Source organism: Anopheles funestus, chromosome 2RL, assembly GCF_943734845.2.
Source record: "Anopheles funestus chromosome 2RL, idAnoFuneDA-416_04, whole genome shotgun sequence".
NCBI lineage: Eukaryota > Metazoa > Arthropoda > Insecta > Diptera > Culicidae > Anopheles > Anopheles funestus.
In genome coordinates this window covers 70898688-70926312 of record NC_064598.1, presented here as the reverse complement: position 1 = coordinate 70926312, position 27625 = coordinate 70898688, and the positions used below count along the sequence as shown (strand labels likewise).

The 27625-nt window shown below is 44.8% G+C and overlaps 7 protein-coding genes across 14 annotated transcripts; 3 read left to right on the top strand and 4 right to left on the bottom strand.

Annotated features, from left to right (window-relative positions):
* The first annotated feature begins 262 nt into the window (after positions 1–262).
* LOC125762439 (homogentisate 1,2-dioxygenase) lies at positions 263–8151 on the top strand. The gene is made up of 4 exons (XM_049424538.1): positions 263–560; positions 1302–1761; positions 5663–6196; positions 6390–8151. The coding sequence occupies exons 1-4, from the start codon at positions 546–548 to the stop codon at positions 6692–6694; spliced, it is 1314 nt and encodes a 437-aa protein (XP_049280495.1). The 5' UTR covers positions 263–545; the 3' UTR covers positions 6695–8151.
* Positions 7165–16890, bottom strand: LOC125762429 (zinc finger-containing ubiquitin peptidase 1-like). 6 transcript variants are annotated; one of them, XM_049424509.1, is made up of 7 exons: positions 16620–16889; positions 15913–16546; positions 14411–14765; positions 12622–14335; positions 12201–12549; positions 11920–12131; positions 7165–11740 (listed from the first exon to the last, which is right to left on the bottom strand). In XM_049424509.1, the coding sequence occupies exons 3-7, from the start codon at positions 14740–14742 to the stop codon at positions 11696–11698; spliced, it is 2652 nt and encodes an 883-aa protein (XP_049280466.1). In that variant the 5' UTR covers positions 14743–14765; positions 15913–16546; positions 16620–16889; the 3' UTR covers positions 7165–11695. The 6 variants fall into 6 exon arrangements, with proteins under 6 accessions (XP_049280466.1, XP_049280467.1, XP_049280468.1 ...); XM_049424510.1 differs by having other exon boundaries at positions 15913–16500; XM_049424511.1 differs by lacking the exon at positions 15913–16546 and having other exon boundaries at positions 16620–16890.
* A 70-nt stretch (positions 16891–16960) lies between these two features.
* Positions 16961–19122, top strand: LOC125762459 (transcription factor A, mitochondrial). Of its 2 annotated transcripts, XR_007418223.1 has the most exons (3): positions 16961–17283; positions 17396–18387; positions 18944–19122. XR_007418223.1 is itself a non-coding variant. In XM_049424567.1 (2 exons), the coding sequence occupies exons 1-2, from the start codon at positions 17225–17227 to the stop codon at positions 18147–18149; spliced, it is 813 nt and encodes a 270-aa protein (XP_049280524.1). In that variant the 5' UTR covers positions 16961–17224; the 3' UTR covers positions 18150–19122. The 2 variants fall into 2 exon arrangements, 1 of the variants encoding a protein (XP_049280524.1); XM_049424567.1 differs by having other exon boundaries at positions 17396–19122.
* Positions 19090–20399, bottom strand: LOC125762452 (uncharacterized). The gene is made up of 2 exons (XM_049424560.1): positions 19965–20399; positions 19090–19903 (listed from the first exon to the last, which is right to left on the bottom strand). Exons 1-2 carry the CDS (start codon positions 20191–20193, stop codon positions 19203–19205), a joined length of 930 nt encoding a protein of 309 aa, XP_049280517.1. The 5' UTR covers positions 20194–20399; the 3' UTR covers positions 19090–19202.
* A 169-nt stretch (positions 20400–20568) lies between these two features.
* Positions 20569–22569, bottom strand: LOC125762440 (glutaryl-CoA dehydrogenase, mitochondrial). The gene is made up of 5 exons (XM_049424539.1): positions 22337–22569; positions 22197–22214; positions 21022–21976; positions 20775–20935; positions 20569–20709 (listed from the first exon to the last, which is right to left on the bottom strand). Exons 1-5 carry the CDS (start codon positions 22422–22424, stop codon positions 20645–20647), a joined length of 1287 nt encoding a protein of 428 aa, XP_049280496.1. The 5' UTR covers positions 22425–22569; the 3' UTR covers positions 20569–20644.
* An 82-nt stretch (positions 22570–22651) lies between these two features.
* Positions 22652–24032, top strand: LOC125762460 (L-xylulose reductase). The gene is made up of 3 exons (XM_049424568.1): positions 22652–23035; positions 23114–23366; positions 23433–24032. The coding sequence occupies exons 1-3, from the start codon at positions 22975–22977 to the stop codon at positions 23854–23856; spliced, it is 738 nt and encodes a 245-aa protein (XP_049280525.1). The 5' UTR covers positions 22652–22974; the 3' UTR covers positions 23857–24032.
* On the bottom strand, positions 23904–27468 carry LOC125762464 (FUN14 domain-containing protein 1). 2 transcript variants are annotated; one of them, XM_049424574.1, is made up of 4 exons: positions 27348–27468; positions 26206–26353; positions 25931–26126; positions 23904–25097 (listed from the first exon to the last, which is right to left on the bottom strand). In XM_049424574.1, exons 2-4 carry the CDS (start codon positions 26349–26351, stop codon positions 24915–24917), a joined length of 525 nt encoding a protein of 174 aa, XP_049280531.1. In that variant the 5' UTR covers positions 26352–26353; positions 27348–27468; the 3' UTR covers positions 23904–24914. The 2 variants fall into 2 exon arrangements, with proteins under 2 accessions (XP_049280531.1, XP_049280530.1); XM_049424573.1 differs by having other exon boundaries at positions 27175–27425.
* Positions 27469–27625: the final 157 nt, after the last annotated feature.

Here is a 27625-nt window from a genome sequence, read left to right as displayed (position 1 = left end):
TACACCGATCGTAGAATGGTCAGCAACAACCGTATCACCGTGGTTGTTTATCGTCTGCAACAGCGACAGTTGAGAACGTTCTTGATGTTCTCCTGTCCTGGCAACAACAACGTCACACCTTGAATGTCCTCCACCCGCAACGCAGCCACACTCTATATTCCTTCTAAAATGATGTACGAACAGGGACCGGTTCCGGTTTAAGCTGTCCCTCTTACCCGTACAACGATAGTGATCGTGGAATTACATTGCTGTGGAGGAGATAAACGCGCGCAACGCAGTACAAGCGAGAATGGGTTAAGGAATTAGAATATTTTTGAATGCTTAATAACCGACGGAACCGTCCCGGTTTAGTTCAGTCGACTTTCACAATTCGAACGGTTCGAGTGATCAGGCACGCTTATCTGTAGAGGGACATTATTCCCAAACTGGTGAACGAGTGCAGTGAGACCGCTGAGACGCACATCACAAGTGTAGTAAAAGATTGCAAGATAAAAGTAAAAGTGTAAACCAGCATCCGAACGATAATCGCTTGAAAAGCCGTCAGCATGCCGGAGTACCAGGTACGAGAGAGAAGAGATAAGGTTTTCGTGTCACTACAGGTGCAATGAAATGCAATCATTCTCGTTAAACTGCATGATCGAGGAATTAAAAGTCCCACGTGTACTTAGCAGCAAATTACTGAAGAAGGAAATTGCGTGTTAGTTTATACATACATTCGATTTTCGTTTCACTACTGTGTCCAAAAAAAAGATGACCATACATTTATTAAGAAAACTCTCTATTAAGTGGGGAAAATCAATTTCGTCTCCTTTAAAGTAATCCCCTCCTGATGCAATACACCTCTGTCAACAAATTTTCCAATCTTCGAAAGAGTTTATAAAACCTTTTTTTGTATGATGGCTTTAAGTTCCTTCCTCGCTGCGGTCCACGAAGTGGTCTTTTAAGCTTGTTGAACGGCCAGAAATCGCATGATGCCAAGTCAGGAGAATATGGTGGATGTAGAACGATGTGGTTGGAATTTTTACGCAAAATCGTCACAGAGAACGAGTCACATTATCGTGATGCGAAAGTATGTGGTCTGACGAGCCTCCAATCTGTACCCCAAGAGTAAAGCATCCTAAAAGGTTAATTCTATTTTTGTATTAGAATGACGAAACCAGTTTTTCATACGCAGTATTTTTTTTATTCTCATTTTTCTCTAATTCCACCGGTTCAGTTGGGTTTTTCGAGACCACGAAACATTCCAGAATGTTGCTAAGAGTTTACCTTGTTTAAAGCGTAGTAATGGTTTCTCTTTACAGTATTTGTCTGGATTTGGATCGCATTTCTCGTCGGAAGACGCACGCTTCCCGAACGCTCTACCGGAAGGACAAAATTCGCCTCAAAAATGTCCTTACGGGCTGTATGCGGAACAACTCTCGGGAAGTGCGTTTACGGCACCGCGTACCGAAAACACGCGCACGTGGTTATATCGCATCCGACCATCGGTCGTACATCAACCGTTCAAGCGATTCGAGGGGACGGCTCCGTTTCTCCGTGGAACCGGTTGGGAAGAGCAGCACCCCAATCCGAACCAGATGCGCTGGAATCCGTTCGATTTGCCGGCTGACAGTACGGAGATTGATTTTGTCGCTGGGTTACATACGGTATGCGGTGCGGGTGATGTCCGTGCCCGACATGGACTGGCGGTGCATGTGTATCTTGCTAATTCTTCGATGAAGGATACAGCGTTCTATAACAGTGATGGGGACTTTCTTATTGGTAAGTTCATGAAAACGAACGTTTTAATTGGAAGAGGAAATTCATCATCATCATATCTGGCCTGCTCACGGTCGAGCACGTCACGTAGACATGGCCTGGTCGCCAATCCGTTTCCAGGAAACTCGGTCCAGGGCTGCAGTCCTCCATCCACGGCTGCATCCGATCTCCGACAGGTTTGGCTCCACCTGATCCAGCCAACGAGCTCGCTGTGCTCCTCTCCGCCTCGTGCCGCACGGATCGCTGACGAGCACCTTCCTGGTGGGGCATGAGTCCGGCATCCTCATCACGTGCCCTAGCCATCGTATCCTTCCGGCTTTGACCACCGTCAGGATATCTGCACCGCCAAACAGCTCAGCTAGCTCGTGGTTCATTCTCCTTCTCCACACGCCCTGCTCACACACACCGCCAAAGATAGTCCTTAGCACCCGCCGTTCGAAAATAGCGAGTGCATTGGCATCCTCCGTTAGCAGAGTCCAGGACTCGTACCCGTAGAGGACTACCGGACGTATCAGTGTGCGATATATCGTGCATTTCGTGTGTTGCTGGAGCCTTCTGGATCGCAGGAGTTTGTGGAGCCCGTAGTAGGCACGATTTCCCTGAACAATGCGCCTTCGGATTTCGTTGCTCATGTTGTTGTCCGAAGTTACGATCGTACCAAGGTAGCAGAACTCCTCTACCACCTCGAGATCGTCGCCGTCAACTGATACTCTGCTCCCGAGTCGGGCTCTATCACGGTCAGAGCCTCCGGCAAGCAGGTACTTTGTCTTCGTCGCATTGATCCTCAATCCAATTCTGTCGGCCTCGCGTTTCAGTCGGGTGTACGCGTCGCACACCGCCGCAGATGTCCGTCCGTTGATGTCGATGCCATCCGCGAAGCCGAGAAATTGGAGAGAACGGGTGAAAATCGTGCCCCGGATGTCGAAGCCCGCGGTTCACATGACACCTTCCAGAGCGATGTTAAACAGCAAACAGGAGAGTCCGTCCCCTTGCCTCAGACCCCGGTGAGATTCGAACGATTCCGACAGCATGTTCGATACTTTCACCTTGCACTGCACCCCATCCATCATGGCCTTCAACAGCCGTACCAGCTTCCCAGGGAATCCGTACTGCTGCATGGTGTTCCATAGTTCGGTCCGATCTATGGTATCGTAGGCCGCCTTAAAGTGGTGAAATGAAATGAAGTGGTGCGTAAGGATCTGATGCTCTCGGCACTTCTGGAGGATCTGCCGTAGAGTAAAGATTTGGTCGGTGGTCGATTTGCCTCCAACAAATCCAGCTTAGTAGCTTCCGACGAAATCTGTTGCAAGGGGCGCAAGTCTGCAGAAGAGTATTCGGGACAGGATCTTGTAGGCAGCATTCAGGACTGTGATGGCTCGGAAGTTAGCACAGTCCAGTCTGTCGCCCTTTTTGTACACTGGGTGTATGACACCCAGCTTCCACTCGTCCGGTAGTTCTTCCTGATCCCAAATCCTTACGATCAGCCGATGCATAAGCGCGGCAAGCCTCTCCGGGCCCATCTTGAACAACTCTGCCACCAGCCCATCGCTGCCAGCTGACTTGTTACGTTTCAGCTGTTTGATGGCACTGATGACTTCGTCCAAGGATGGCGGGGGCACTTCGTCATCCTGCTGGCTGTCGCAATACTGCTCTCCTCTGCTTCCTGCGCCTGGTTCGGTCTCTCCTGCATCTGCTCCGTTCAGGTGCCTGTCGAAGTAGCACTTCCACCTGTCGATCACCTCTCGCTCGTCCGACAGGATATCTCCCTCCTCGTTGCGGCACATAGCGGTTATGCGAGTGAAACCACCTCGTGCCGCATTCAGCATCCTGTAGAACTTACGAGTTTCCCCCGACTGGGATAGCTGCTGCATCAGTTGCTCATCCGACTCTTCGAAGCTGCGATTCTTGTCCTGGAAGAGTCGGGTCTGCTGCCTTCGCAGTCGTCTGTAGTCTTCCACGTTCTGCCTGGTCTCGCGCTGGAGCATGCGAGTACGCGCTGAGTTCTTCTCGGATAGTGCTCGCCTGCACTCATCATCAAACCATTCCTTCCTCTGGTTACGTGTTACGCGGCCAATAGTTCGATCGGCCGTGCTGCTGATGGCTTGTTCCATCATACGCCAATGGTCATTGAGGGACATCGCCTCGAAGGTGGTGTCCTCCGGCAACGCTTCCCCAAGTGTGGTCGCGAAGTCCCTCGCCACATCAGCTTGCCGCAACCGAACTATGTCGAGCCTTGGGGTGGGCTGATAGCGCAGCTTATTGGCTGCGCACAGTTTCTGGCGTAACTTAACCATAACCAGGAAATGGTCTGAGTCGACGTTTGCTCCCCTGTACGTACGTACGCCGATAATATCCGAGAAGTGCCTTCCATCGATGAGAACGTGGTCAATCTGGGAATATATCTGCTGTGGTGATCTCCAGGTGTAGCTGAAGCGTGGTGCGTGCTGGAAGAAGGTGCTGCGAATGGTCATGTGCTTGGAGGAGGCGAAGTTTATTAGGCGAAGCCCATTGTCGTTGGTCAGCTGGTGGGCGCTGAAACTACCTATCATGGGTTTTTATGCCTCCTCCCGTCCGACCTGAGCGTTAAAGTCTTCGATGACGATCTTGACGTCGTGTTGTGGGCAGCGGTCGTACTCTCTCTCCAGCTGCGTATAGAATAACTCCTTATCGTCATCGGTGCTTCCAAGGTGCGGACTAAGCACGTTAATAATGCTCAGGTTGAAGAACCTTCCACGAACCCTCAACCTGCACATCCGTTCGTTGATCGGCCACCAACCGTTTACTCTCTTTCGCATCGCACCTATGACCAGGAATGCTGTACCGAGTTCATGCTTTTCACCACCGCTCTGGTAGATCATGCAATCACTGCGGTAGGGGCGCTCCATAACTCCTTTCCAGCGCACCTCCTGAAGTGCTACTATACTGAAGCCGCGGGCCCTCACCTCGTCCGAAATAATGCGGGTACTTCCGGGTGCTGTGAGGGATCTGCAGTTCCATGTCCCGAGTTTCCAATCGTAGTCCTTGTTCAGTAGCGTGGGTCGATATCTGTAAATCCGATTCGAAATGTCTTGGTGTCCTTTCGTTGCGTTTGTATTGGGGGTGGCTTGCAAGGCCTCTCCCCCAACCCCCTGTCTCGTCGGAGGGCCTATGTATCCTAGCTGTTTAAAGTCCCGTAGGGTGACAGGACAGAAGGGACATCCAGCCGCCCCTAACATGGAGAACAGACGCTGGCTGTCCCCCTCCGCTCAATTTAGCCATATACCCCATCTTCCCAAGGGGTTGGGTTTCCCCGTATACCCAAGCTCAGATATTTGGAGAGATATGTTACCATTCTGTACGACGGGGACGTATTGAGTCGGAGTAGGGTATGGAGTGCCTGTATTATCCTTCTAGAGGCTTCGGATCCATACCCACATCAGTGCGGTATTGCTACATACACTGACAACAGAACCAAGAGGAAATTATCGGTATTTAAATTTGCATATTTCCTATGGCCAGTTCGTATAGGATCATGGGGTTTGTGAGATAGTAAGGATTACTAGGTGTTGAAGAGTTCTTTTTTCGTTTAAATCTTTAGAGGATCATATCTCCCAAAAGCGGTGGGGAGAAATGGTATATTGCAGTGATGGATCAATTCAAAGCTGAATCATAGTTGAATCCTCAAAAATCAAATCAAAACTACTTTAGTGGACGATGGATTGTTCCAACAGACACTGGGTAGTGCAAATCACAGACAGAAATCAGGTAAACCAGACCAGAGCAAGTTAAAAAATGAAGTCGACCCAAAACAAAGATCCCAAGATAAATGCTCCGCTATTGGGCAAATCCAGAAAATATAGATTTAAGATCATAAAAAGTTTATCCCTTGAATAATCGCTATTTTCTTCACTTCTTCATTATCCAGTTCCCCAACAAGGTCCGTTGGACATTACCACCGAGTTTGGACGGATGTACGTGAAACCGAACGAAATCTGTGTAATTCCTCAAGGAATCCGGTTCAGCGTAGCACTAGAAGGACCTTCGCGCGGTTACATTCTCGAGGTGTACGACGGCCACTTCCGTCTACCCGACCTAGGTCCGATCGGAGCGAACGGGCTAGCCAACCCACGTGACTTCCTGACACCAACGGCACATTTCGAGGATCGCTCGGTAGATGGTTACCGAATCGTGTCCAAATTCCAGGGTGCGCTGTTCGTTGCCACGCAGGGCCATTCGCCGTTCGATGTGGTTGCTTGGCACGGTAACTATGTACCGTACAAGTACGATCTTGCCCGTTTCATGGTGATCAACTCGGTAAGCTTCGATCACTGCGATCCGAGTATCTTCACCGTGCTTACGTGCCCGAGCAATCGTCCAGGTACGGCCATTGCCGACTTCGTTATTTTTCCACCAAGATGGTCCGTTCAAGAGAATACCTTCCGTCCTCCGTACTATCACCGTAAGTAATTTCGATGTTATTAGTAAATCATTTCTAGACAGTTCATACAGCGGCAGATAAAGCTCCCCGGATACCCTAAGCGGTATGGTAGCTTAGGCCTCCTGAACTGTATGGAATGTCACACAAAGATTGTGCTGAGCCACTGAGTTGCATACATATAGTACATTTAATCTTTTTATCTCCATCGCTTCAGGCAATTGCATGAGTGAATTTATGGGCCTGATATTCGGTCGGTACGAGGCAAAGGAGGGTGGTTTCCTGCCCGGTGGGGCTTCCCTGCATTCCATGATGACGCCGCACGGACCTGATCATCGGTGCTTTGAAGGAGCCTCTAATGCGGAACTGAAACCGGAACGTATTGCCGAAGGTACGCAGGCATTCATGTTCGAATCATCGCTGAGCATGGCCGTTACACGCTGGGGTGAAGAAACATGTCAGAAACTGGATGCACGCTACTACGAGTGTTGGCAAGCATTGGAAAAACACTTCCATCTGTAAACTTCGTACTTTGGGTTGAATGAATTCGATCGTTCGGTGAAGGGATGCAAAATTTTGTACACCTTTTAAACATTCCACTTAAAACGTTTGAAGATTAAGCAACTCTCTGCTTTTCTGTTTCGTCTTATATTTTTATTCTTCATTTTCCATTTTGTATCATCTCGTTGATTTTCTTGTGTTATTCTCTTCTGTTTTCTTGTTTGGTTTTACTGGATTTTGTTTTTGTATGATAATTACGGATATATTTCTTTAAGAAGCAAATTTGATAAAATTATGTACCGGGCGGTATTTTCTTCTGTGTTTTGTTTTCTTTGCTCGTATGTGTGTGTGTGTGTTTGCATCACACTTCAAACATAGAGGGTATTTGATTTTTTTATTGTGCCTTCTTTTGCATCATCCGGTTTTGGTTTCCGCACCCGACGAGATGCTTGCTAGCGATTAATTAAGATAACCGTCAAATACGACCATGCTTAAGGACATGTTTTTTTTTATTATTATTTTGCTGTTTAAAAAGAACGTTTATAATTCGTATCCTGTTTGCATCAGTTTGCATTCTCATTTGATTTATCTCCTTTCTACTTCTGTGTGTTTTTTCTTTTCATTTACATATTCGCTTCGCTCTGTTTTAACTTTATGCAAAAGAAATCAACACCATGAAACGAATTTAGCGCTCTTTCAAACGTTTGTAATCTAGTTTTACATGTCTTTCTAATGCTTCTTCCCTTTATGTACACCTGGCAATGCACATGTGCAGCACTCCCGCCGGTACGGTAGGCACAGATAAATCCATGTTGAGATTATTGTTTTACAAAAAACGAACAAATGTTACGATCAATCGGTGCAATCGTGAAACGTTTCAACACACAACCGAATCCTTAAATCGACGGATAAAATGAAGCATTTGAACTAGGTACGTTTGTGTTCGTGTTACTAAACGAATTACGTGTTGCAATCCAACGATATTTTCTTTACGGGGTTATTATTTTGGTTACGAGTTTACGGGTGAAGAGAAGCTTGTGCCTTTGCGCGAAAGCCAATTGTACACAATCACATAAAACATGGTACAATTAAATGATACAGCGCTTCATTCTAGCCGACAGTTACGACCGGATGGCGCATTTCTGCTTCGAGTTTCGTCTTTGCTCCTCTATTTACCATTATCTTGTTTTGTATGTGTGTTACATTTTACGTAAATTGGTTTAAGGTTTTCACGATCACGTGTTACAGTTTCTATGCAGGTCGACTATTTGTTTGCCACTATTGTAATATCCTTATCTGCTTGCCACTGCACATGTCCTGTTTGGCGCAGTGTATTGCGTGCGTGCGTGATTGTGCATTCTTCCTTTCGTTAATTTTTTTTCCCCTTCTAGCTACTAATACAATAATGATGGAACTATATAAGTTTAGGTATCATTCATACAAAAATAAACAGCATTTTCTTGTGTGTTTACTTATTATCTCATTGTGTCCTTTTTTCTCGTCACCGACTTAGCCTATCCCAATACTCTTTGTATTGCACTCTACATTATCGTATTCACAGAGTGTTTCGTCTCATACTATTTCTCGTTCTATTTTCGGTGTTCAACATTGTTAATAAAATTTCACAAAAGTTATAGCACATTCTATTGAAAAAGCAGTTACACAAAAATGTCTCCATGATCGCCAGCAGAGCATGCAGCATGGAGCAAAAGGATCATTTTAAGCTGCTTCAATACAACACACCAAAGAGCCTTCCGTGCGTTGGATACTTTGCAAACAATTGGTAGCACAATAATTGGAAATAAAACTCATATCCATTATATGTTCTGCAGCGGAAAAGCAATTGAATCGGTAAAAAAATAACCCATTTCGTCGCACATAAAAAGGATGCTCAGCAATTCCGCCGTGTCTGCCGAAGATTTGTGATTTTAAGATACCTTGCTTACAGCGCTACATACATCCGAATGTGCTTCGTCTTCGCCTATGGAAAGCATACCGCACGTGTGAGACGGTCCAAGTTGAGGTACTTGCAGTATTTTTTTTTGTTGTGTTACCTTAACGCTTAATTTGTTTTATATATACTCAGTACTCAACTTCAACTACGTTCGCTTTCGTTCGGTGCGATTATCTGTTGCGTCCTTTGGTGTTTCAATGTCGCTTTTCGCTAGCGGTTTAATATATCACTTAAACTTGCGCGCTAGTACTGGCATTCGAAAGGGTTTAGTGCTGCGGGTTACGCTTCGCTAGTTGGCAAGTAACGCAATTCTGGGCGTAGGAACTAAGAGAGTGAGTATTAAAACTGTTTTTCTTTAAATAATTTGCATTGCTTGCCGCAATTATGTTACAACACCTTTCCATTCATTCTACTTTTGATTCTCAGCACTTTTACGGGCGTTCCGGTATGGGAGCGGCATATCCATCAATTCCTTGATTATGGTATGGTTACGTTGAGTTTGTGTTTTTCTTATGTTCATATGTTCTTTAAAACAGTCAGCAAAATAGCATGTACACTCATATATTTCATGACAATGTGGCGCGCATGGACGGTGATAAGCTGTGATTGTTGCAAGTAGAGGGAATTATTTAAAAAAAAAGGCTATGACCTCTTCCGCTACGCGTAATATGCAAATAATCGATGCCATTACTCTATATTCTAGCTGCAATTTATAGCTTTACACTCAATACCTCATTGCATGAGGTACAGTACAAGCGGTAATCACTTCGGTTTGGTCTTGAGACCATTGTTAACTGGATGAAATTCCTCGCATTGTCTGCTGTGACCATCAGAGCAGATAGTTTTATCTTGAAGGAAAACAATGCTACCGAAAGCTGTATAAAAATAATCACGATCAACATCTATTGCATTCGATCATGCCCTTATTGGTATAAGCGCCTTTGCCATACGTTCATTACTGCAAAAAAGAACAACGGCAATGATTGTGTGAATTGTTAGCAAAAAATTAAATGTCTAAAATTATATTACTTACGACGCACCCTAGTGCTGCCGCAAATTAACTCTGTTACCCTACCTCCTGAGCAAATGTGTACGCTTAAAAGAGATCACACTAAACGTTATGTTAAAGCTATTAAGATATTCACTGCATCGTCACTAAATATGGTTTTTGGTATTGCTTGTTAGGTTTGAGTAGGTTGCATTTATGCATGGAGCTGCTGGTAAGAAATGGCGACAAGTATCATAAACGAAAGTGGAATATCGTACATAATGTCGTAGAAGACTATTGCAATCCAATGTAAAACGATGAGCCTGCGGATGTAGTGCACGTAATCGGTTGTATCAGAATAAGAAAACTCTTACAACCATCTTCCTCTGTATCGACAATCGACCATGGGCCCTTCGTTTTTTCTTCGACTAGTTTTAAATTTTAGCACTCCTCCCGGCAAAAAGGTACATAACGTACAGGCGTTGAACGTTTTTTTTTAGGTTTGTTTGCTTTCTTGCGAATTGTATTATGTTTGTACCGTAGTGTTTTCTTCTGCAATTTCACCATCGCGTGCATAATGCTTATCCAATATTCTTGAACCAATTGTTAGGTGCAAACGGCATTTGTTAGTTTTATAAGTGTATTTTATATCCCCGCGCGAATGGGCTATTAGCCGGTTCAGCATCATTTTGGTGCGGCTCGTTACACGTGGATATTTGTCTATATCACAATCCTTTAATTGAAAGTTTTCTAGGATCACTCTTGTTCCTGCTGCAGGTGTTGTTAGTACGTGTTGTGTTGTTTCTTTTTTCTTTTTTGTTTCATTCTCATGCTGTGGCCGCGTACGTTGAATAGTTTGCTTTTCGTTTATGCATCTCTATACAATTCGTATGCGGTAGTTGTTTCAGGGAGGAAAAGGATTGTCATGTGTGTGCTACCTTTAGTTTTTTTTTTGTTCGTTTGTTCGTTTGAATTCCTCACGAGTTAGCGCATAGTCTAGCCTATTACAGTGTACATTCGGTGTTGGCTAGAAATGTGTTTTGCATACGTTCCAAAGTGTGTCCGAATGGCATAATAACATCACATCGTATCTGAACCCGATTTTACCGATAATTATTTTGCAGGACCATTTAACCAAACGCTATAGATGGGATGGTTGTGCTGAGAGAGAAGGAGAAGGAGAGCAACCAAGTTTTTTTTTAAATTAACTTTTGTATCTGTTACCTTGAGCAACTTACGCAATTCTTTTCTTGCCAACTTACACTTGCTGGAAAGTTTACACAATCCAATAATAATAGAATCAGAGCTTACAACAATTATTTAGATCGAACTGATCACCGAATGATCTTAACAGATCAGTGAAATAGAATAGTAGTTGATCCTAAACGTAGCTCACACCGAAGTGGGTTCAAATCTCAACTGTACTGTGTACTTCAAACGCAAAACAGAGCATTCGGCTAAACTTTAATCAAATATACAAGATAGTCAGCCATTAGGCATGGCAGGCCAAACTCAACAAACGTCGAATAGCTACAAAAAATGAAGAGAGACAAATCCATTATTCTACTTATTGAAATACTTTAAAATTATTTCTTAACAAAAGATAGGATCCTACAAAATTGTTCATAACAGCTTTGTTTTAATTTTTTCGTGGCGTGAAAGGCTTCCTAAAGAAAATTACCATGATTCCCTGTACACTCATTTTTCGTTCGTTTTTTTTTTTGTTACCCAAAAACAATGTAACACAAGAAGAACTCTCGAAAATTGCCCCAACGATAGTACTGTTTCTTTTTAAACGTGCACATTTTCTACTGTATTCTTATCATTAATGCATTCCTGTTAGCTTTGCTGTCGCCGTGCATATTAGTTTACGGTGCACATTTTTCCCTTGCAATCGCATTTAAACGAATAAGCTTACGTTTAGGATATTATCAAAACTAAAACAGATTTCGATCACTTCTTTTTGCTGCGCGTGCAGACCCTTTTTAAGGTAGACATTATTGTAGCAGTAGTGCTTGGAGTTAAAACGTTGTGCTGCTGTTGCTCTAGGACGAACTGACCGGAAGCACGCCGGAGCTTGTCAACGGTCAGGGGGAATGCGTAATGATTTCAACACTTTGCTAGCCTGGGAAATGGAAATAATGTTTTATTCACTTGTTTATTATAATACCAACAGCAGAAAAATGGCCCCCTCATTAAATGGGGCAAGCGAAAGGAATAGTAGTACATTAAATGCGATTTAACTATCTTCATTTCGTTGTCTAAAGTACTAAAAAAACATAACTTAACACACATGCTACTCACCTGATACTGATCCTCGGTATCGATCAGTCCTTTTACTGCTACGACCTGGTACTGTGGAGCACGCATCGCGGCAGAGTTTTTGCGTATCAAGCGCAATGAATCCTGTGATGAACCGAGCGCTGCAACTTGCCGAGGACCGTGGCTTGGATCGAGCACTAGCAATGACAAACCAGAGGTACGCTGTTCGATTCCTATTATTGTGCGCGAGTGACCTAAATGAGCAGGCATTTAAAAAAATTACATTAAATATTCAATACAAATAGGCGAAAAAAAAGCATTACCTTGGTGTTGCAGGTACAATGGTGGAGTATGTATGCGCGGTTCCTCGAAGTAGCGCAGCACCCAGTTAAACAGCTCCGGATGGCGTCCATCAACTGAGGTGGGCCGGTGAAAATCGACCAATTCACACCGGATGCGCAACCAGGACAGTACAGTCACGATTTCGGTTGCACCAATCCATTTGCGCGTGTTATAAAGCTTACAACCAAGTTGTTCCGAACCTTGAATGTCGAAACCTTGCGCCCAGGCTGCTTCTACCATACGTTGCAACCGGGAAATGCTGGGCATAGCCGTTCGTGCCGGCCCATGCGATCCCCAGGCAGAATACAGAGCTTCGTTGTACGAGGTGTTCTGAAACGTTAACATGAATACGATGCTTATGTACTGTCCCTATGCATTCCCTAGCGTACGGGGTTCACTTACCTGCAGCAAGGACGAGAGCATCATCTGCAAGTTTCGATAGCCACAACCCCAGCCCTTGTCGCCATAGCTCGATGCATAGTGATCAACGCTCGAGCAGACGTACGTTTTGATCACATTCGGTGAGGATGATGACAGCGACAGTACACGCGGTGATACCGATTTCGTGCAGGACGAACCATCATCTACGCCATGTGATTCAGCCGCCCGCAACCCAACCTGTCGCTCGTAGTAATCCGCCACGCTCATCTCACCCGCATACACTGCCCGCTGCATTGCGGCTGCCGATTGCTCCCGGAAATTGCCCTGATCATCCATACCGTACTGTGCGCGTAACATTTCGAACTCACGCTGTTCGCGTAATTTTTGCGCCTGTTTCTCCAAGTCCACCGCCACTGCTGAAGGATTGTTACCACCACCCCCAACGGCACCACCCTGGTACGGATTCTGCGGGCTTTTGGAAAAGTGCTTCTCGATGTGGTACTCCATGTCCTGCGTTTTCATGTGATCGAATGAAATTCCACACACGGGGCAGAGGCTACTGGTACTTCCGCCATAGCTACCATTGTGTGCCGCAGCACCGGACGGTGTTCCGTTCGTAGCCCGACCACTGTCGGCCTTCGCGGGGCTAAGTATATCCCTGTGCTCGATGTTTACGTGCAATTCCAGATCCGAACCAGACTCAAAGGTTCGGTTGCAGATGGGACACTGTAGCACGCTTAGTGTATCCACGTGTTGCCCACTTCCACCTGCTGCTCCACCACCGCCCGGACCAGCACCACCACCCGCCCCATTCACACCCGGGCTAAGCGGATCAAAGTGTGAACGGTTTATGTGTTCCTCTAACACTGTTGGATTGTCAGAGGTGTACGGGCACAGCAAACACTGAAGAGGACTCGCTTGTTTCGTTGTGATCGTGGTGGCCACTGTCGTTGTAATCGTCATAGTGGCTGGACAAATGGCACCCGCTCCTGTAACGACGGGTCCATTCGCCACCTCCGAGCCCGTTGTTGCGATACTAAACGATGTGGGTTTGTGGGACTTCAGTTTCAATCCTAGCTGTGATCTTAACGGTGAACCTTGCCCACCAGCACCGGCACCAGCGGGTGTTGTACATCCGGCACCACCCCCGTTCATTACCGGGCCACTTCCACCACTTCCCGTACCATTGGTATGCGTTTCACCAGCAATGCTACCATTACTACCCGATGCCATCGTAACGTCGGGGAAGTGATAATGCTGGCTGGTAGATTTACCATTCGTACTGTGTGCCGCCGCCGACGTGGTACCGTTCGGTAATCCATTGCTCAGATTAGTACTACTACTTCCCAAACTGGATCGGCTGCTACTCATGCTGCTGCTAGCAGCGGTTGAAGAGCTTCCGACCATCTTCCCTGTCAGCGGTGCACCATTTGCACCGTTTTGATGCGTTTGCGTCGCACTCGGTTGATGGGAAGAAGCATGTTGATGATTGCTGTAACTACCAGCATTGGACGAAACGGTTGTGAAACTTCCACTGCCACTGGTCAACATCATACCGTTGCCACTATTGCTACTGCTGCTGGTTATGGTTGTGTTGTTGGTAGTGGTACTAATCCCATTGAAACCCGCTTTCATTCCATTAGACGACATCGGTGTCAGTAGCTCGGATGTAATCGAAGGCGATAAACCACGACAGTCGGAGATGGAATCCGAATCACCGTCGACACTGCAAAAGCTTAAAGTGTATTAATGTATGTATTTTCAATTTTACACTGATCGGTTGCGAACTCCGATCAAATGTTTGCCTTACCTTGGTGTTTGATCGTCAATGAAGCTCATCAGTTCGTTCTCGGGCGTCAGGTAGTCCAGGTGAGCTTGGTTCACATGGAGCAGTAGCTCGGCTGCCGGCACACCGGACAACCCACAGAAGGGACACTGTGCACTTCCCTCCACGTGGTATTGTCGTGTATGGTCACGCATCGCATCATCCGACAGGCCTGACATGCCACAGATTTCACATGAATGCTCCTGCTGCTGCTGCTGGTGCTGCGCATGTTGCAGCGGACCATTCGTGGAGGGACCACTTGCTCCTCCTGCTTGTGTGAGACCATCCTTCGATTCGCGCCCATTCTGCGAAGCCATCGTTCACTGATAGTGGTGGTGCTCTGCGAAGGAAGCAAAGCAAATGCAATTCTAATGAGCCACTCTTAGTTCCCAGCCCAGCCTCTAGAGAAGGTTGTTATAAATCAATGAAAAACACTTCCGATCAAGTGCGGGTTGTTTCCATATATGCGACTACTTTTCAAACAGAAAGCTCTTAACCCAAAAATAGATTCTTTTCTGTGGTGCTTCAATGCAAGACCAGAGCAAACAGAAGCATACCGATGCACGGTCACGGTGAAAGCTAATGATGAACGCTATCCTTCGCACACGGATGTGCGGATGAAGGTTCACTTATCAATTTCTTGTCCGTTCTGTGATTACATAAAAGCGCTTCATTCGATGTACCGATTCTTACCGAAAATTGGTTTGTATTTGCATGTCCCTATCGTGCCGACTATCCCTCCCATCCCACGCAACCTTCTTACGTCGTTCGTTTCCCATGCGGACGACGACGGTGCCGGAAAAACTTAAAATTCTACTCGCAACACATGGACGGTGCTCCGAAACCGCGTGCTGCATGCGAATCCGTTGCTTCCTACCAACACAAAACAATCGCGAGAACAGTGGCTAATCAGCCAAACGTACAGCATAAACGGAGGGGCGCATAACAAAAGAACAGCAAGGACCTTCCCGCAACGACGAACCGAAACCGATACCCTTACCCAACACTCACTGGTATTGATTTATGGTACAGAATAGAGCAATGCGGTGGAAGAGGTTACTGCCACATTGCGGGTCAAGCAATGCGTTGCGCTGGAAAGAATCGCTTTTTCGAGAGGATACACTTTCACTGTCTCCCCTTCAGTGTGGCATATTGTGGGGCAGTATTACACGGTGCAGCTTCTTTAAACGCAACCAAAAAAAAATCAATTAGGAACTGCTCTTTAAGATTAGATACTCGCAGAACTAGGGCATCGAATCGTCCCTTCACACGCGCGCACGCAAACGCTCGGAAATACACACAAGTGGGCCTCCTTTTGCATGTCCTTTTGGCAGCCCTACAGTGATGGTTCATCACACACAGTCAATGGCCTTAATATGGTGGGTCCTTCGAACCTTCGAATTGAAGCCATAGATAGGGAGAGAAAAAAAGCAACGAATGCACCAAGGCATGATGTATCGTTTAGATCCTTGGTAAGTATAACTTACATTCCTTGCGTAGAACTTTGACTGCATTAGCAAATTGCTAATATGACACTTATCGGTCGATGAACGATGGTTCAAGATGTGTGATGAAGTTCTTCACCGTTTCATTCACTTCCGCCACTCGCCTTATCCTTATCCGCCTGGCGCTTCCTGGTATACTTTTGCAGGTTCACTTTGTGCCCTTTCTAATGGCAATGGAATATCCTTTTTGATTACGACTGTCCTCACAACCGTTTCACGATGTCTGGTGCCGTTTGCTGGATTTATGATGGGTTACTTTTTGCAGGCCACGAACCTGCGAACCCCAGTTAAAGAAATCTACATTCCGTCCACATTCCCGACGTTCGAACGTCGCGATATAACGCACGGCCGCTCCGTTTACGACAGAAAGAAAAGCACTACTGCAGAATTTTGTTCCACGTATTTTTTTTTGTGTGTTCCTTCCTGATATCCTTTTTTCTGCGAGCCGTCTGGATGTGGGTATACTGACGGGCAGACGGGCGGATATAGAAGGCTTTCTCTGTTGTACTTTCGTGTGCCAACGCACTGTGCACGAGTTTGTCCCACTTGTACACCTACCAAAGAGAAGGCCTATCGGCATCAAAAGGACGAAATTATTCTCTCTCACGGGGCCGGTCTTTGGGAACGAATTTTTGTTTCAATCAGTGTGCGCATATAGAAATACACTCGGAGAGCAGGGATATACTCACCCAAAAGCGGGCTCTGGCAAACAGTTCTGGTACTGTTGGTTAAAAAGGGGAGTGCAGCAGAAGGGGAGTTCTCTCTGATCATGAATGGAATACTCCTTGCGACCTCATTACGTGCATCATCCGCTGTATCCTGCTCAGCTGCTTTCGCTGGAAGCGCGCGCGATGTCAACAACGTTACGTAAGCACTGACAGGACTTGCAAAAGTCACCGAAGGCTTTCACGCACACACGTGCACGAGGATTTTCGAAACGGAAGGATGCTTTTCGAAGATTGCGTGTTGGGCGAGCTCGCAATATACCGTACTGAAAAGGAAATTAAAATACGCAGATTAAATATATGTAAGTTATATCCGTACAGATCAATAGAGATTGATCGTTCTACCTGATTTTTGTTCAAGAAAAAAACACTGTACGATTGCAATATCATACTTTGACAATTGTATCGACACAAAGAAGCGCGCTTAAAAAGTAAACAAATCTCTATTGTCAAATTGGCATCACTTGTGGAAGCAAGCTTGTGGTAAAAAACGCAGTGGTAAAGTTATTATTTGTTTCTAAATTGGTGTCTGCTTATTCGAGTGACTTTTATCTACTTCTGGAAGTGAAATGCAGCTAAACACATTGGCGAGACTGTTGTACAGTCCACGTTTGTTGCTTTCCACATGGTAAGTTGATAGTTCGTGTTGGATTGCTTACCCTGACGCTGTAGGCAAGGTTATGTCCGCCGTACTCTCTGGGATGTATAGCTTCATTTTCACGCATTTGAACTTTTTTCAGGCAACCGGGATCTCTTGCATCGGTACAATGTTCTGGATTGCATATCACGACTTCTCTAAACGTCGCTGGGACTACCCCGGTAAAGCCCAAAAGACCCATGAACGCTTACATAAGGTACGCCCAAGGCATCCGATCGTCACTGGTTAGCGCTAATCCCAAAGCTTCTCCGACGGAAATATCGAAGCTAGCCGCAGTCAAGTGGCAATCGCTTGATCAGGCCTCAAAGACCAAATACGAAGAAGAGTTCAAACGCGAACAGGCAGTTTGGCTGCAAAAGAATGCAAAGTACCTCAGTCAACTAACCGACGCACAGAAGGAGGAGATCAAGCTCGAACGACAGCAGCGCAACGAAGTAAAAATCAAACGCGATCAGAAACGTCTGCTGAAGGAATTGGGTCGCCCGAAACGTCCAATGAATGGGTATCTTCGGTTCTGCATTCAAAACAAACCAGCCGTCGGTCTGTCGAAGGAGGAGAATAAATTGCAGATGAAGAATCTGGGCGTACAGTGGAGACGGTTGACCGATGCGGAAAAAGAACCCTTCAACAAGCAAGCCGAAGCCGACATGAAGCGATACCAGGAGGAGATGAAGCAATGGGAGGACAGAATGCTGTCATCGGAAAATGTGGAAGCGATTCGAAAGAAGAACGTACTGCTACCACCATCGCCCGCATCTTCGATGGCGAAGAAAGGTGGTATTCCGGCGATCGAAAAGCAGAAAAAACCAACCTCCACCACCACTGCTCGTCCATAGGAACTCGGGTGTCCCGCTTTGACTGGGGATAGCATTAGTAGCAGCGATAACAGCAGCAACGAGTATGCATTCAACCGTACAAGTACCATCGAAAAGGGGAAACCAAAGCAAAACATTGTACTGAACGACCAAAATGACCTACCCCAGGCGAGTAGGGACACGAGTGAACGATCCTTGCCATCGTCGGCATCCACCTCCAAGGCTTCCACACAGGAAACACAGCCAGCAGAACAGAAGGGTATAGTGAACAAGTTGAAATCGATCTTCAAGTTCTGACACTGGCTGCGGTGCATGGAAGACAGGGCTTTGTTGCTAGCCCTGTCGTACTGGTTTTACGTGCATCCATGTTAAACCAATCCATGCCACTGTTGCTTCATTTGTTTAATTGCATTTCTTCATTTGTGATTTATAGTTTGCTATGAACTTAACTTGTTCATCTTTTCTGTATTGCCATTGAACTCTTATCATCATTTTTGGATGGAAAACATCTTACCAACTTAAAGTAGACGTCATAAAGCTAACGATTAGTGATTACAGGAAATTTGTTATGTTTTTTCGCTTCCGAAATTAACTTTCTGCTTGTGTTCTCCACTTGAGCTTGAAATGTGTACTGTGAATGTGATCTAACTACTAATATACTATGTGCTTCATTCAACATGATGCCGTTTTTTAACTACTTATGCTTTTTCAAGAGCTAATGCGGATTAACATTTTATAAGATCAAGAAGGTTGTGTGAGAAGCCACTGGTTGTCTTATTTTATTTTTCGTTTTTCTTTACACCATTTTTCCCCAGTTTTCGCACTTTTCATCACTGGTATACTTCTACCAGATTGGGAGCAATTTTTCGACGAGATAAAATGGTAATGTTAAAAAAGAACAGTTTGCTAGTTTACATTAGACAATGATACAATGGCAGTTACATTTAGATTGATGAACAAGTGAAATATGAAAGTAGTTTATTCCCTTCCCGAAGCCTAGCTTTTTTCTGCTAACTCTGAAACTAGTCCAAATGAAAAGTAACCGAATAACGTACACCACTCTGGTCAGCATCACTACGAAGGTGTTACAAGCTGATCGTAACCCAGCACGTACCTTAGATCAATATCCAACCACAGCGTACTCCACAGCAAGTGGGCAAGTACGAAAAAGAACATAAAGAAAGCAACATCTTTTAGCACCTTGTTGAACGTGTTCATCAATTTCATGATGGTTTGGGATGTTTTCATCGGCACGCCACCAAGCATAAAGACGATGCCAAGCAGCTTCTGACCGCTGGCCGGTTCTGTTGTGCCAAACGTTAGCAGCTCAACCAATTCCCAAGCTAGCAATGGTAGGAATACGTTGCTACCGATGTACGACTCATTCCCGGTAGCGAATAACAGATAGGCGACGATCGATGCAACTACAAGATGAATTTTGCTGCGAAAAACTCGTGCATACCACGAATTGCTGCGTGCGGATGAGGTAGGTTGGCTGGTGGCGGATGATCGCTGCGATGTAGTTGTGTTTCCCAAGCCAGCACCAAATAGTCCTCCATTAGTTTGTGCTTGGTTGAGTGTGTTTAGCAGTTGGAAAATATCCCCATTTTGGCTATTGCCGCCAAACCCAGCAGCACCGGCTGTCATCGCATTCAGAAAAGAATCATCATTTAATCCTGAATTCGCCAGAAGTGCTTCAACCTGTGGGCTGATGTACTCCAGCCGTTCATCCATCGGGTCAGGATAAACACCATACGAAGAATCCGAGGTGGTTTCTAAAGTGCAACAAACATGTTAAACAAATAGCGCAACGTCATACAATTTGGCTATGCTTACCATCATCTGCGGGGAAACTTTCATTACTGAAATTGTCCTCTCCTGTGGTAGTGATACTTTCTTCCGTATCGTTCAGCTTCGGTGCAGGGGGAGATATTTCTTGGCCTACAATTTTCGACAGTCTGTTGCTGGAGTTTTCCAAAATCTTCTTTCGCCGCGCTTCACGTCGTGCTGCAAGAATTTCTTCTTGCGTTTTTGGCTGCTTCACCTCCTCTGCTGTTTCATCCATTGTTATGCACGGGTTTTCCTTTCCGATTTCACTGTTTAGTAATGGGTTTATTTGCTGCCGGTCTGTAATTTCTTAACCATTGTTTCCCGGTAACAAATGTGGCACACTTTCGGGTGTATAATTTCGTTAAACGCAACAAAACAAGCAGAGAGAAAAGAATATTTTGGTTTCTTCGCTTTGTTGCCTCGTTCTACGATTTTGACATAATCGTATTTGACACCAGCGAAAAGGCCTATTGTGTAACTGTCAAGAGGGGAAAATGTAAACATTTGAACCGGTTCTACAACACGAAAGATCGTTTTAAAAATTATTCATTTGCTCTAGCTTCTATTTTCTCTGATGAAACTCTGATGAAAGTTATAAAAAGAAACAATGTGAGAACAATATAATACGCTTTATTTACAAACAAATAGTGTGCTTGCAAGCAGTTTAGCGTAACATTATTACAGTCCTAAGCAAATGCCTGCAGTCCAGTGATTGCGCGCCCAAGGATGAGAGCATGGATATCGTGAGTTCCTGTAATGGTAAAGAAATAAAACGATACAGTGTTACCAAGCTCCGTAAAACGTTTCTTTTCTTACCTTCATAAGTGTTAACCGCTTCTAAATTCATCACATGCCTAATAATGTGATATTCATCCGCGATTCCGTTACCACCGAGCATATCACGCGCCACGCGTGCAATTTCCAAGGCTTTGCCAGCATTGTTACGTTTAAGCAATGAAATCATTTCTGGCGTGTGTCTGTAACAGTAAAACAAGTTGAAAAGGTACGCAAAATAAACATCTTAACTGAGGTTAATCTCTGCCATCGTTTCAGGAATACGTACAGCTTTTGGTCCTTTAGCCGTCCGACGTGCAAACAAGCCGCCAATCCAAGACTGATCTCCGTCAGCATATCTGCCATCTTTTTCTGCATCAACTGATTTGCTGCTAGGGGCTTTTTAAATTGCTTCCTATCAAGCGTATAACCACGGGCCACCTTAAGGCAGGATTCCGCTGCACCAAGCGCACCCCATGCAATACCGTACCGTGCATTGTTCAAACATCCAAACGGTCCTCGCATGCCACTCACATTCGGCAACAGATTGTCCTCCGGAATGCGCACCTCATCCATCAGAATCATGCCCGTTGCCGAGGCACGCAGCGAGAACTTTCCTTCGATTCGTGGTGTTGCTAAACCTTCGGAACTTTCCGATCGGTCCACGATGAATCCGCGCACCTTCCCGTCTTCCGTTTTGCCCCACACGATACACAGGTCCGCGATCGGCGAATTGGTGATCCACGTTTTGCTTCCGGTAAGCACGTACGTTTTCGTCTTTGGATCGTGCACCGCTCGTGTTTCCATCGCCGATGGATCCGAGCCGTGATTTGGCTCCGTCAGTCCAAAGCAACCGATAATTTCGCCACGTCCCATACGAGGCAAATATTTTTCCTTCTGTGCCTCACTGCCATAATCATTGATAGCTCCCATACACAGCGAGCTCTGTACACTGAAAGCGGACCGGTAACCGGAATCGATTCGCTCTACTTCACGTGTCAACAGTCCGTAAGCGACATTACTGACACCGGCACATCCGTAACCCTTGATCGTGCAACCTAGCACACCGAACGAACCAAGTTCCTTCATAATCTCCTTATGGAACACCTCATTGCGGTTCGCTTCAATGACGCGGGACAGTAGCTTATCCTCACAGTACGCCCGGAACGAATCGCGAATGGCAATTTCATCCTCTTTCAGCTGTGATTCTAGATTTAGTGGATCTTCCCAATTGAAGGTAGGAACTGATTGAAGGGGGAAAGGAACGAATTAATTACCCACTCAAACATAGCAACTTACCTCCAGCGACTGGGACACACCGCCGGCTATCTTATCGCGCAGATTCTTTTCGTTTTCTTTCTATTTTTCTTCCAGCGCCATCTAAAGGCTCGCCTGACGACGACAAGATCGTGACGCGACAGTAGTGCCACCGGTGATGAATGGTGTGTATCTCCTACGACTTACCTTTATCAGTTGATGCCGCTACAAAGAGGACAGAGAGCAGTGGAATTAGTGTACGCACAAAAACTATTCACCACGATAAGCAAGGACGATACATTCCCCATATCGCACAAACAATGTAGCTAAGGGAAATTTGATCTTACCTCGGCCGAATTGTGCAAAAATTCCATGCCCATTGGCCAATGGTTTGTGTTGTAGAATTTTGCTTCCAAACAACAATCTTAAAGCCATTCTCTTGATTTGATACAGTTCCTACGTAGTTCCTGTGATGAGGTCACAGTTAGAACACAAGTTGGTGCGTAAATTCCGCCCCACGTTGATCACGACACTTTCGAGCGATCACTGCTAAGTTCGATTATGCACGATGCTCGCGAAAGACTGACTGACGTAAAGTGAAGTAAAGCACGAACATCCCTTCACAGAGAGGGTTGTTTTGTCCGGCTGAGAGAGGCAAATGTATGTTGGGTTGTTTTACGCATTCAAGTGGATTCTCGTATCTGTGCGTTTGCTTGCTCATATAGCAAACAGCTGATAACACCCTTAGAGATGGATGGGCGAAAGAGAGCAATGTGATGTTTCCTGTTTTGTGCTGCGCGAATCTTTTCATTGTGCGCAACAATAAAATGCATCCGATTGAGAGAAGAGCGAATCTCCTGCAAGGAACTTATCCACTGGACTGGGACTGAATTTGAAGCTGATAAGATTAGTCCCTTCAAAGCCATAGACTCTATTGGTTGAAGTGTCAATTCAAGTACTTTGTGCGTTCCCCGGGTGGATTAAGATGGATGTAATGGATTGTTCGGTCAAGGGAAAATCAATCGTTGTAACAGGTGCCGGACAAGGTAAGAAAGGGGGATAAAGATCATAGACAGTAAACGAAAATCATTATTAATTCCTTCCTTGCCGTCCTTTCGTTTAAGGCATCGGAAACGAACTATGCCGTACGCTTGATCGTCTGGGTGCAAAGGTGATCGCAGTATCTCGCTCGATAGGACCGCTGGAAGAATTGAAAGCCAATTGTCCACAGATTGAAACGATCCAGGTGGATCTTAGCGACTGGAAACAAACCAGAACCGCATTAGCTCCATTGGGAAAGGTAGACGGATTGGTAAATAATGCCGGTGTTGCCGTTATCAAACCTTTTCTCGAGTTGACCGAAGAAGATTACGATCGGTAAAGGACGATAGTAGACAATTTTTCTCGTACAATTACAATACAACTTATTTTCACGCGTTTTAGCACATTCGATGTGAATGTAAAAGCTGCATTTAACGTTGCTCAAATTCTGGTTCCGAAAATGGACGCCGGATCGAGTATCGTAAACGTATCATCGCTTGCAGGCCTGAAAGCTATTCACGGACACTGTGCATACTCAATGTCAAAGGCGGCCATCGATGGACTGACGCAAAATCTTGCCCTGGAACTTGGCCCACGCAAGATTCGTGTCAATAGCGTTAATCCGACGGTCATACTAACACGTATGGGGCGCGAAAATTGGTCCGATCCGGCTAAGGCAGATCCACTGAAGGCGAAAATTCCACTCGGACGATTCGGTGAGGTAAGCGAGGTGGTGGAACCGATCATTTATTTGCTTAGCGAGCGGTCGAGCTACATCAATGGCCATTGCCTTCCGATTGAGGGTGGATTTTTGGCTGGAAATTGAACATGATCGGATAGTGGAGAAATTATTCTCATCATACAGCGAACCGATATATTTTATCATTTGAAATTTTATTTTCATTTATTGTGTGGCTTCTTTTTCTAATGGTGTATGTGGTAAGAAAACTCATGAAATAAAAGCATAAATATTTTACCGCCGTTGGTGGAAAGTTAACTAAAGATAGTAAATGATTGTAAATGACGGTTGTAGTGGAAAGAACGTCCCTTGACTAATATGCTGTTTGGTATTGGGTTTCTTTTGCTTTTTCTTGTAACGAATCACTCACAACGCAACTGAAAGCTTGATTGAACAATTGATTGTTTGATCGTGGCAATTGTGTGTTTTTCCATTAGCCAGATCTAATGTTGATTTTGCCGGAAAACAAGTGCTACCTGGCTCTAGCGTAATACGATATTGATTCATTGAGTGTGTGTGTGTTGTGCGCCATTTAATCCCCATTTCGCGACGGTTATTTCTATTTCCACACATCAAATTAGATTTACATCGGCTGCGTTTAAGTACAGTGTGAGGGTCAAGGCGTTTCGAGCTGTTGCGAGTACTTAAATTCTATAACACAAACAGTTTTAAATATTCGTATGGAAAATGGCGCGTAGAATAGAAATCTCACTTAATGTGTATAATCACAAAACATCAAATCACGGTAACACACAACCGCAGACATGCAGAGGGAAATTAGAAAAAAAAACAACAAAAGATGGAACGTGTATGATCGAGATTCGGTGAGATATTTACCATCACAATTCCATCGGGATCTTTTGTTCGATTTATCGGTGTTTTTTTTTAACATTATCTTGACCGGCCATCTTGCTTTTTTTTATAAATAACCGGTGACGCAAATTCTCCGAGCAATTATTTCACCTTACACGGGAATTTTCAGATGTTTTTCAGTAGAAAATTACCCTGAGGTGTACAGACTTCGAATGGTTATGAGAATGATCAGTTCCCCGTACGCAAGTGTGCCTATTTTCATCTAGGGTTTTGGTGCATATGTCGCGCAATTTTGTGTGTGCATGGAGCGGGGATCGTTCTGGAGCGCAGCTTTAGGCAGTGCCGACACCGATGGCAACGCCCGCCGCAAAGGCACACAGGAAAATGTGTAGATCATTCACCTTGCAGCCGGTTTCATCTCCGATCAGATTGGTGTACCACTTTTTGGCCTTTTTCGTGCGTTTGTTCAGCACATCCTCCGCTTGGTTTAGTTTACGATCGACAAAGCGTTCCGCCTGTAAAATAAACAAAATGACGCATTAACTTTAATTGCTTAAAACATTTTTCCAAATCGTATTTAGAAGATAGGATGTGTATATGATGCTCATTTCGGTAACGATTGCTCCGTACGCAGAGGAAAGAAGGACGATATTTGTTGTCATTGCAAATGAAATACAAAATTAAATGAACAAAACAAAAACAAACTTTGTGGTTATCCCTATCGTAGATAAAAATCGATAGGAATGTTATTTATTTAAGAGCTAAAATCATATTTTTACTGTGCACAACTAGAAACATGAGAGATAAAAAAGCACAAAACAGAAAAAACAATTACATCGTTTTAAAGGATTTAAACCAAAGCGTCACCAAAAAGAAAGATTCTTGATCATTCGATCGACTTGAAACTTGTTACGAGCTTGTGCTTCAACTCTGACTGCGATTCTTAGTGTATTCATTTTATCCCGTCCATTCGTTTTTATTGCACCGGCTTTGTTTCATGGCATTGTGCTTCGTTCGCTCCTTTCCTTACGTCTTATGACCTGCAGTGTAGCGTCATGTTTTATGAAGCGAGACCGATTAGAAAACCACCGACAAATCCGGTTGCCAGAAATGAATTTTCTTTGGCTATCTTTAGCACCTGTAAGCAGATGAAGGCATCAAAAACCGTGACGAGATGATGTGGGAGACGGTAGGCAGACATGAATGTACGGTTATGGATCAAAAAAGGCAATGAAGAAAAATCATAACAAATCTCTAGTGACCTTGCTTCAGCCGGTGCAGAGTCCTTTTTTTTCTACGGTTAGGAAAAACGTAATCATTCGAGACACACGTATTCTCGGATACTCACCTTATCCGCCCAACTTGGTCCCTGTCCGGTGACGGCTTCCTCCACCTTGTCTGTGACTTTGTCCACCTTCTTCTGCACCTTGTTCCAGTCGATAGCAATAATGCCCTGGTGATTGGCCAGCTGCAGTAAAATGATACCACCACCAACTGCGATCGCAGCCATTTTGCCAACTTTCATCGTGATGTAACCGGTTGCCCTGGGTAAAGGAAAACATAACATTACTAATTATGTTGCCACAATTACTTTTTGCGATTCAAATCAACGCCTTAACTTACCATCCACTGCCTGCACCGATTAGTATCTGTTTGGTGGCCGATTTTTTGCTCACATCACCGACAAAACGGTCTAGATATCCGGCAGCGTCACTCATGTTGATAATTTCTTTGTTTGTCGCGTCTTTTTTAACTTTTCCGTCGCTCATTCCTGCAGGAAAAGAAAGCATATTGTAATTAGCAACACGGGAAGCTATCAAAATTACTTTCATGAAGATTTTTATGTCACTTTTTATCCTTGTTCCTTTTCGCTGATGCAACGGTAAACAATGCTTATCAACTGCAGACCACACTAAACCATTAGTCAGGGGATTATCACTTTGTTTGCATACCGCCAGAATTTATAGCAACAAATAGCGCGCACGCAAGTATCAGCTGATCTCGAGAGGGGTTGTGCACCTTCTCCCTAATTTGTCAAACATTTGCTACCTTTGGCAATATCAACCCTCCTCAGGCGCCACCCGCTTGTTCGGAGGTGGTGAGACAAGCGTGCAAAAATATACTCCGTTCAAATTAGTTCACTTTCCATTCTAATGTGGCGAAGCTTTTCTATTTTTACATGCACCATTAGTAAAGGAAAGCGAAAATGCAGCTGTCGTAGCCGTTAAACCAAATCTGTAGCGAATATTTTGTCCCGATTTCTTGCACAAGTATTCCATGCATTACGTAATAAGAATCTCAAATTCGCATATACTCGCAAGACTCTTTTGCCGAAGAATCTGTCTAGACTGGGATAAAAATTTGTCACCGTTTTTTTCCTTCACCGCAGCGCAATAACATGAAAAATCTAAGCGACGCCATCATGACCTCACCGAAGGCCAATATCGTGCAGTTTTAGAAACACATTGAACTTGAGCGCCTTCCCATAAATGCACGACTTGTTACGGCGCCCCGATGCAGTTGGTTGACGGGACAGTCGCTTTTCCACCCCGGTTACATGGTCGATATGCTTTCGTTTTTCTTTTCCCTCACCTGAGAAGACTTTCCGCAGTTTGGATTTTGTCCGCGTGAGAAAACTCACCGAACCCGACGGCTTTCGTTTAATTTTGCAACGTTTGACTGATTGCACACGTCGGGGATGTAAAATTTAGAGTAGGTACCCTTTTTCCAAGCTACTTTTCCCTAATTCCAATTTACGCACGCACCCTTTACTTGCTCTAGAACCACAATGATGGATTTTCCTTCTTTCTTGGCAAGAAGCTGCAAGCTGCTTTCATGGGTTGTTTTCTTTTCAATCTTCCTCTTCTCGCACAACGCTTTTGGCACTTTTGACAGCTGCGCTTTGACGCAGCAGTTTTTTCGAACATGTCGAAATAAATAACATTTTATTATAAAAATGGTTTACAAATTTTAAAAGCGCAAATTATGAAACATTTTTCTTCCATAAAGAAGTATACTTTAGTATGAGGTACTAATTCTCGTA

Excerpts from the sequence above, each read along its gene's own strand:
- LOC125762439 (XM_049424538.1), top strand. Across the intron at positions 1,762-5,662 it reads TGATGGGGACTTTCTTATTG|TTCCCCAACAAGGTCCGTTG; the intron begins GTAAGTTCATGA and ends TTCATTATCCAG. Across the intron at positions 6,197-6,389 it reads CCGTCCTCCGTACTATCACC|GCAATTGCATGAGTGAATTT; the intron begins GTAAGTAATTTC and ends CCATCGCTTCAG.
- LOC125762452 (XM_049424560.1), bottom strand. The coding sequence starts at position 20,193 with ATGGATGAAACAGCAGAGGAGGTGAAGCAGCCAAAAACGCAAGAAGAA. Across the intron at positions 19,904-19,964 it reads AAGTTTCCCCGCAGATGATG|AAACCACCTCGGATTCTTCG; the intron begins GTAAGCATAGCC and ends GTTGCACTTTAG.
- LOC125762460 (XM_049424568.1), top strand. The coding sequence starts at position 22,975 with ATGGATGTAATGGATTGTTCGGTCAAGGGAAAATCAATCGTTGTAACA. Across the intron at positions 23,036-23,113 it reads TGTAACAGGTGCCGGACAAG|GCATCGGAAACGAACTATGC; the intron begins GTAAGAAAGGGG and ends CTTTCGTTTAAG. Across the intron at positions 23,367-23,432 it reads ACCGAAGAAGATTACGATCG|CACATTCGATGTGAATGTAA; the intron begins GTAAAGGACGAT and ends CACGCGTTTTAG.
- LOC125762429 (XM_049424511.1), bottom strand. The coding sequence starts at position 14,742 with ATGGCTTCGCAGAATGGGCGCGAATCGAAGGATGGTCTCACACAAGCA. Across the intron at positions 14,336-14,410 it reads ATTGACGATCAAACACCAAG|CTTTTGCAGTGTCGACGGTG; the intron begins GTAAGGCAAACA and ends ATACACTTTAAG. Across the intron at positions 11,741-11,919 it reads ATACCGAGGATCAGTATCAG|GCTAGCAAAGTGTTGAAATC; the intron begins GTGAGTAGCATG and ends TCCATTTCCCAG.
- LOC125762464 (XM_049424574.1), bottom strand. The coding sequence starts at position 26,351 with ATGAGCGACGGAAAAGTTAAAAAAGACGCGACAAACAAAGAAATTATC. Across the intron at positions 26,127-26,205 it reads ATCGGTGCAGGCAGTGGATG|GGCAACCGGTTACATCACGA; the intron begins GTAAGTTAAGGC and ends TCCTTTACCCAG. Across the intron at positions 25,098-25,930 it reads GACCAAGTTGGGCGGATAAG|GCGGAACGCTTTGTCGATCG; the intron begins GTGAGTATCCGA and ends TTTATTTTACAG.
- LOC125762459 (XM_049424567.1), top strand. The coding sequence starts at position 17,225 with ATGCAGCTAAACACATTGGCGAGACTGTTGTACAGTCCACGTTTGTTG. Across the intron at positions 17,284-17,395 it reads CGTTTGTTGCTTTCCACATG|GCAACCGGGATCTCTTGCAT; the intron begins GTAAGTTGATAG and ends AACTTTTTTCAG.
- LOC125762440 (XM_049424539.1), bottom strand. The coding sequence starts at position 22,424 with ATGGCTTTAAGATTGTTGTTTGGAAGCAAAATTCTACAACACAAACCA. Across the intron at positions 20,936-21,021 it reads CGGCTAAAGGACCAAAAGCT|ACACACGCCAGAAATGATTT; the intron begins GTACGTATTCCT and ends TTACTGTTACAG. Across the intron at positions 20,710-20,774 it reads AGCGGTTAACACTTATGAAG|GAACTCACGATATCCATGCT; the intron begins GTAAGAAAAGAA and ends TTACCATTACAG.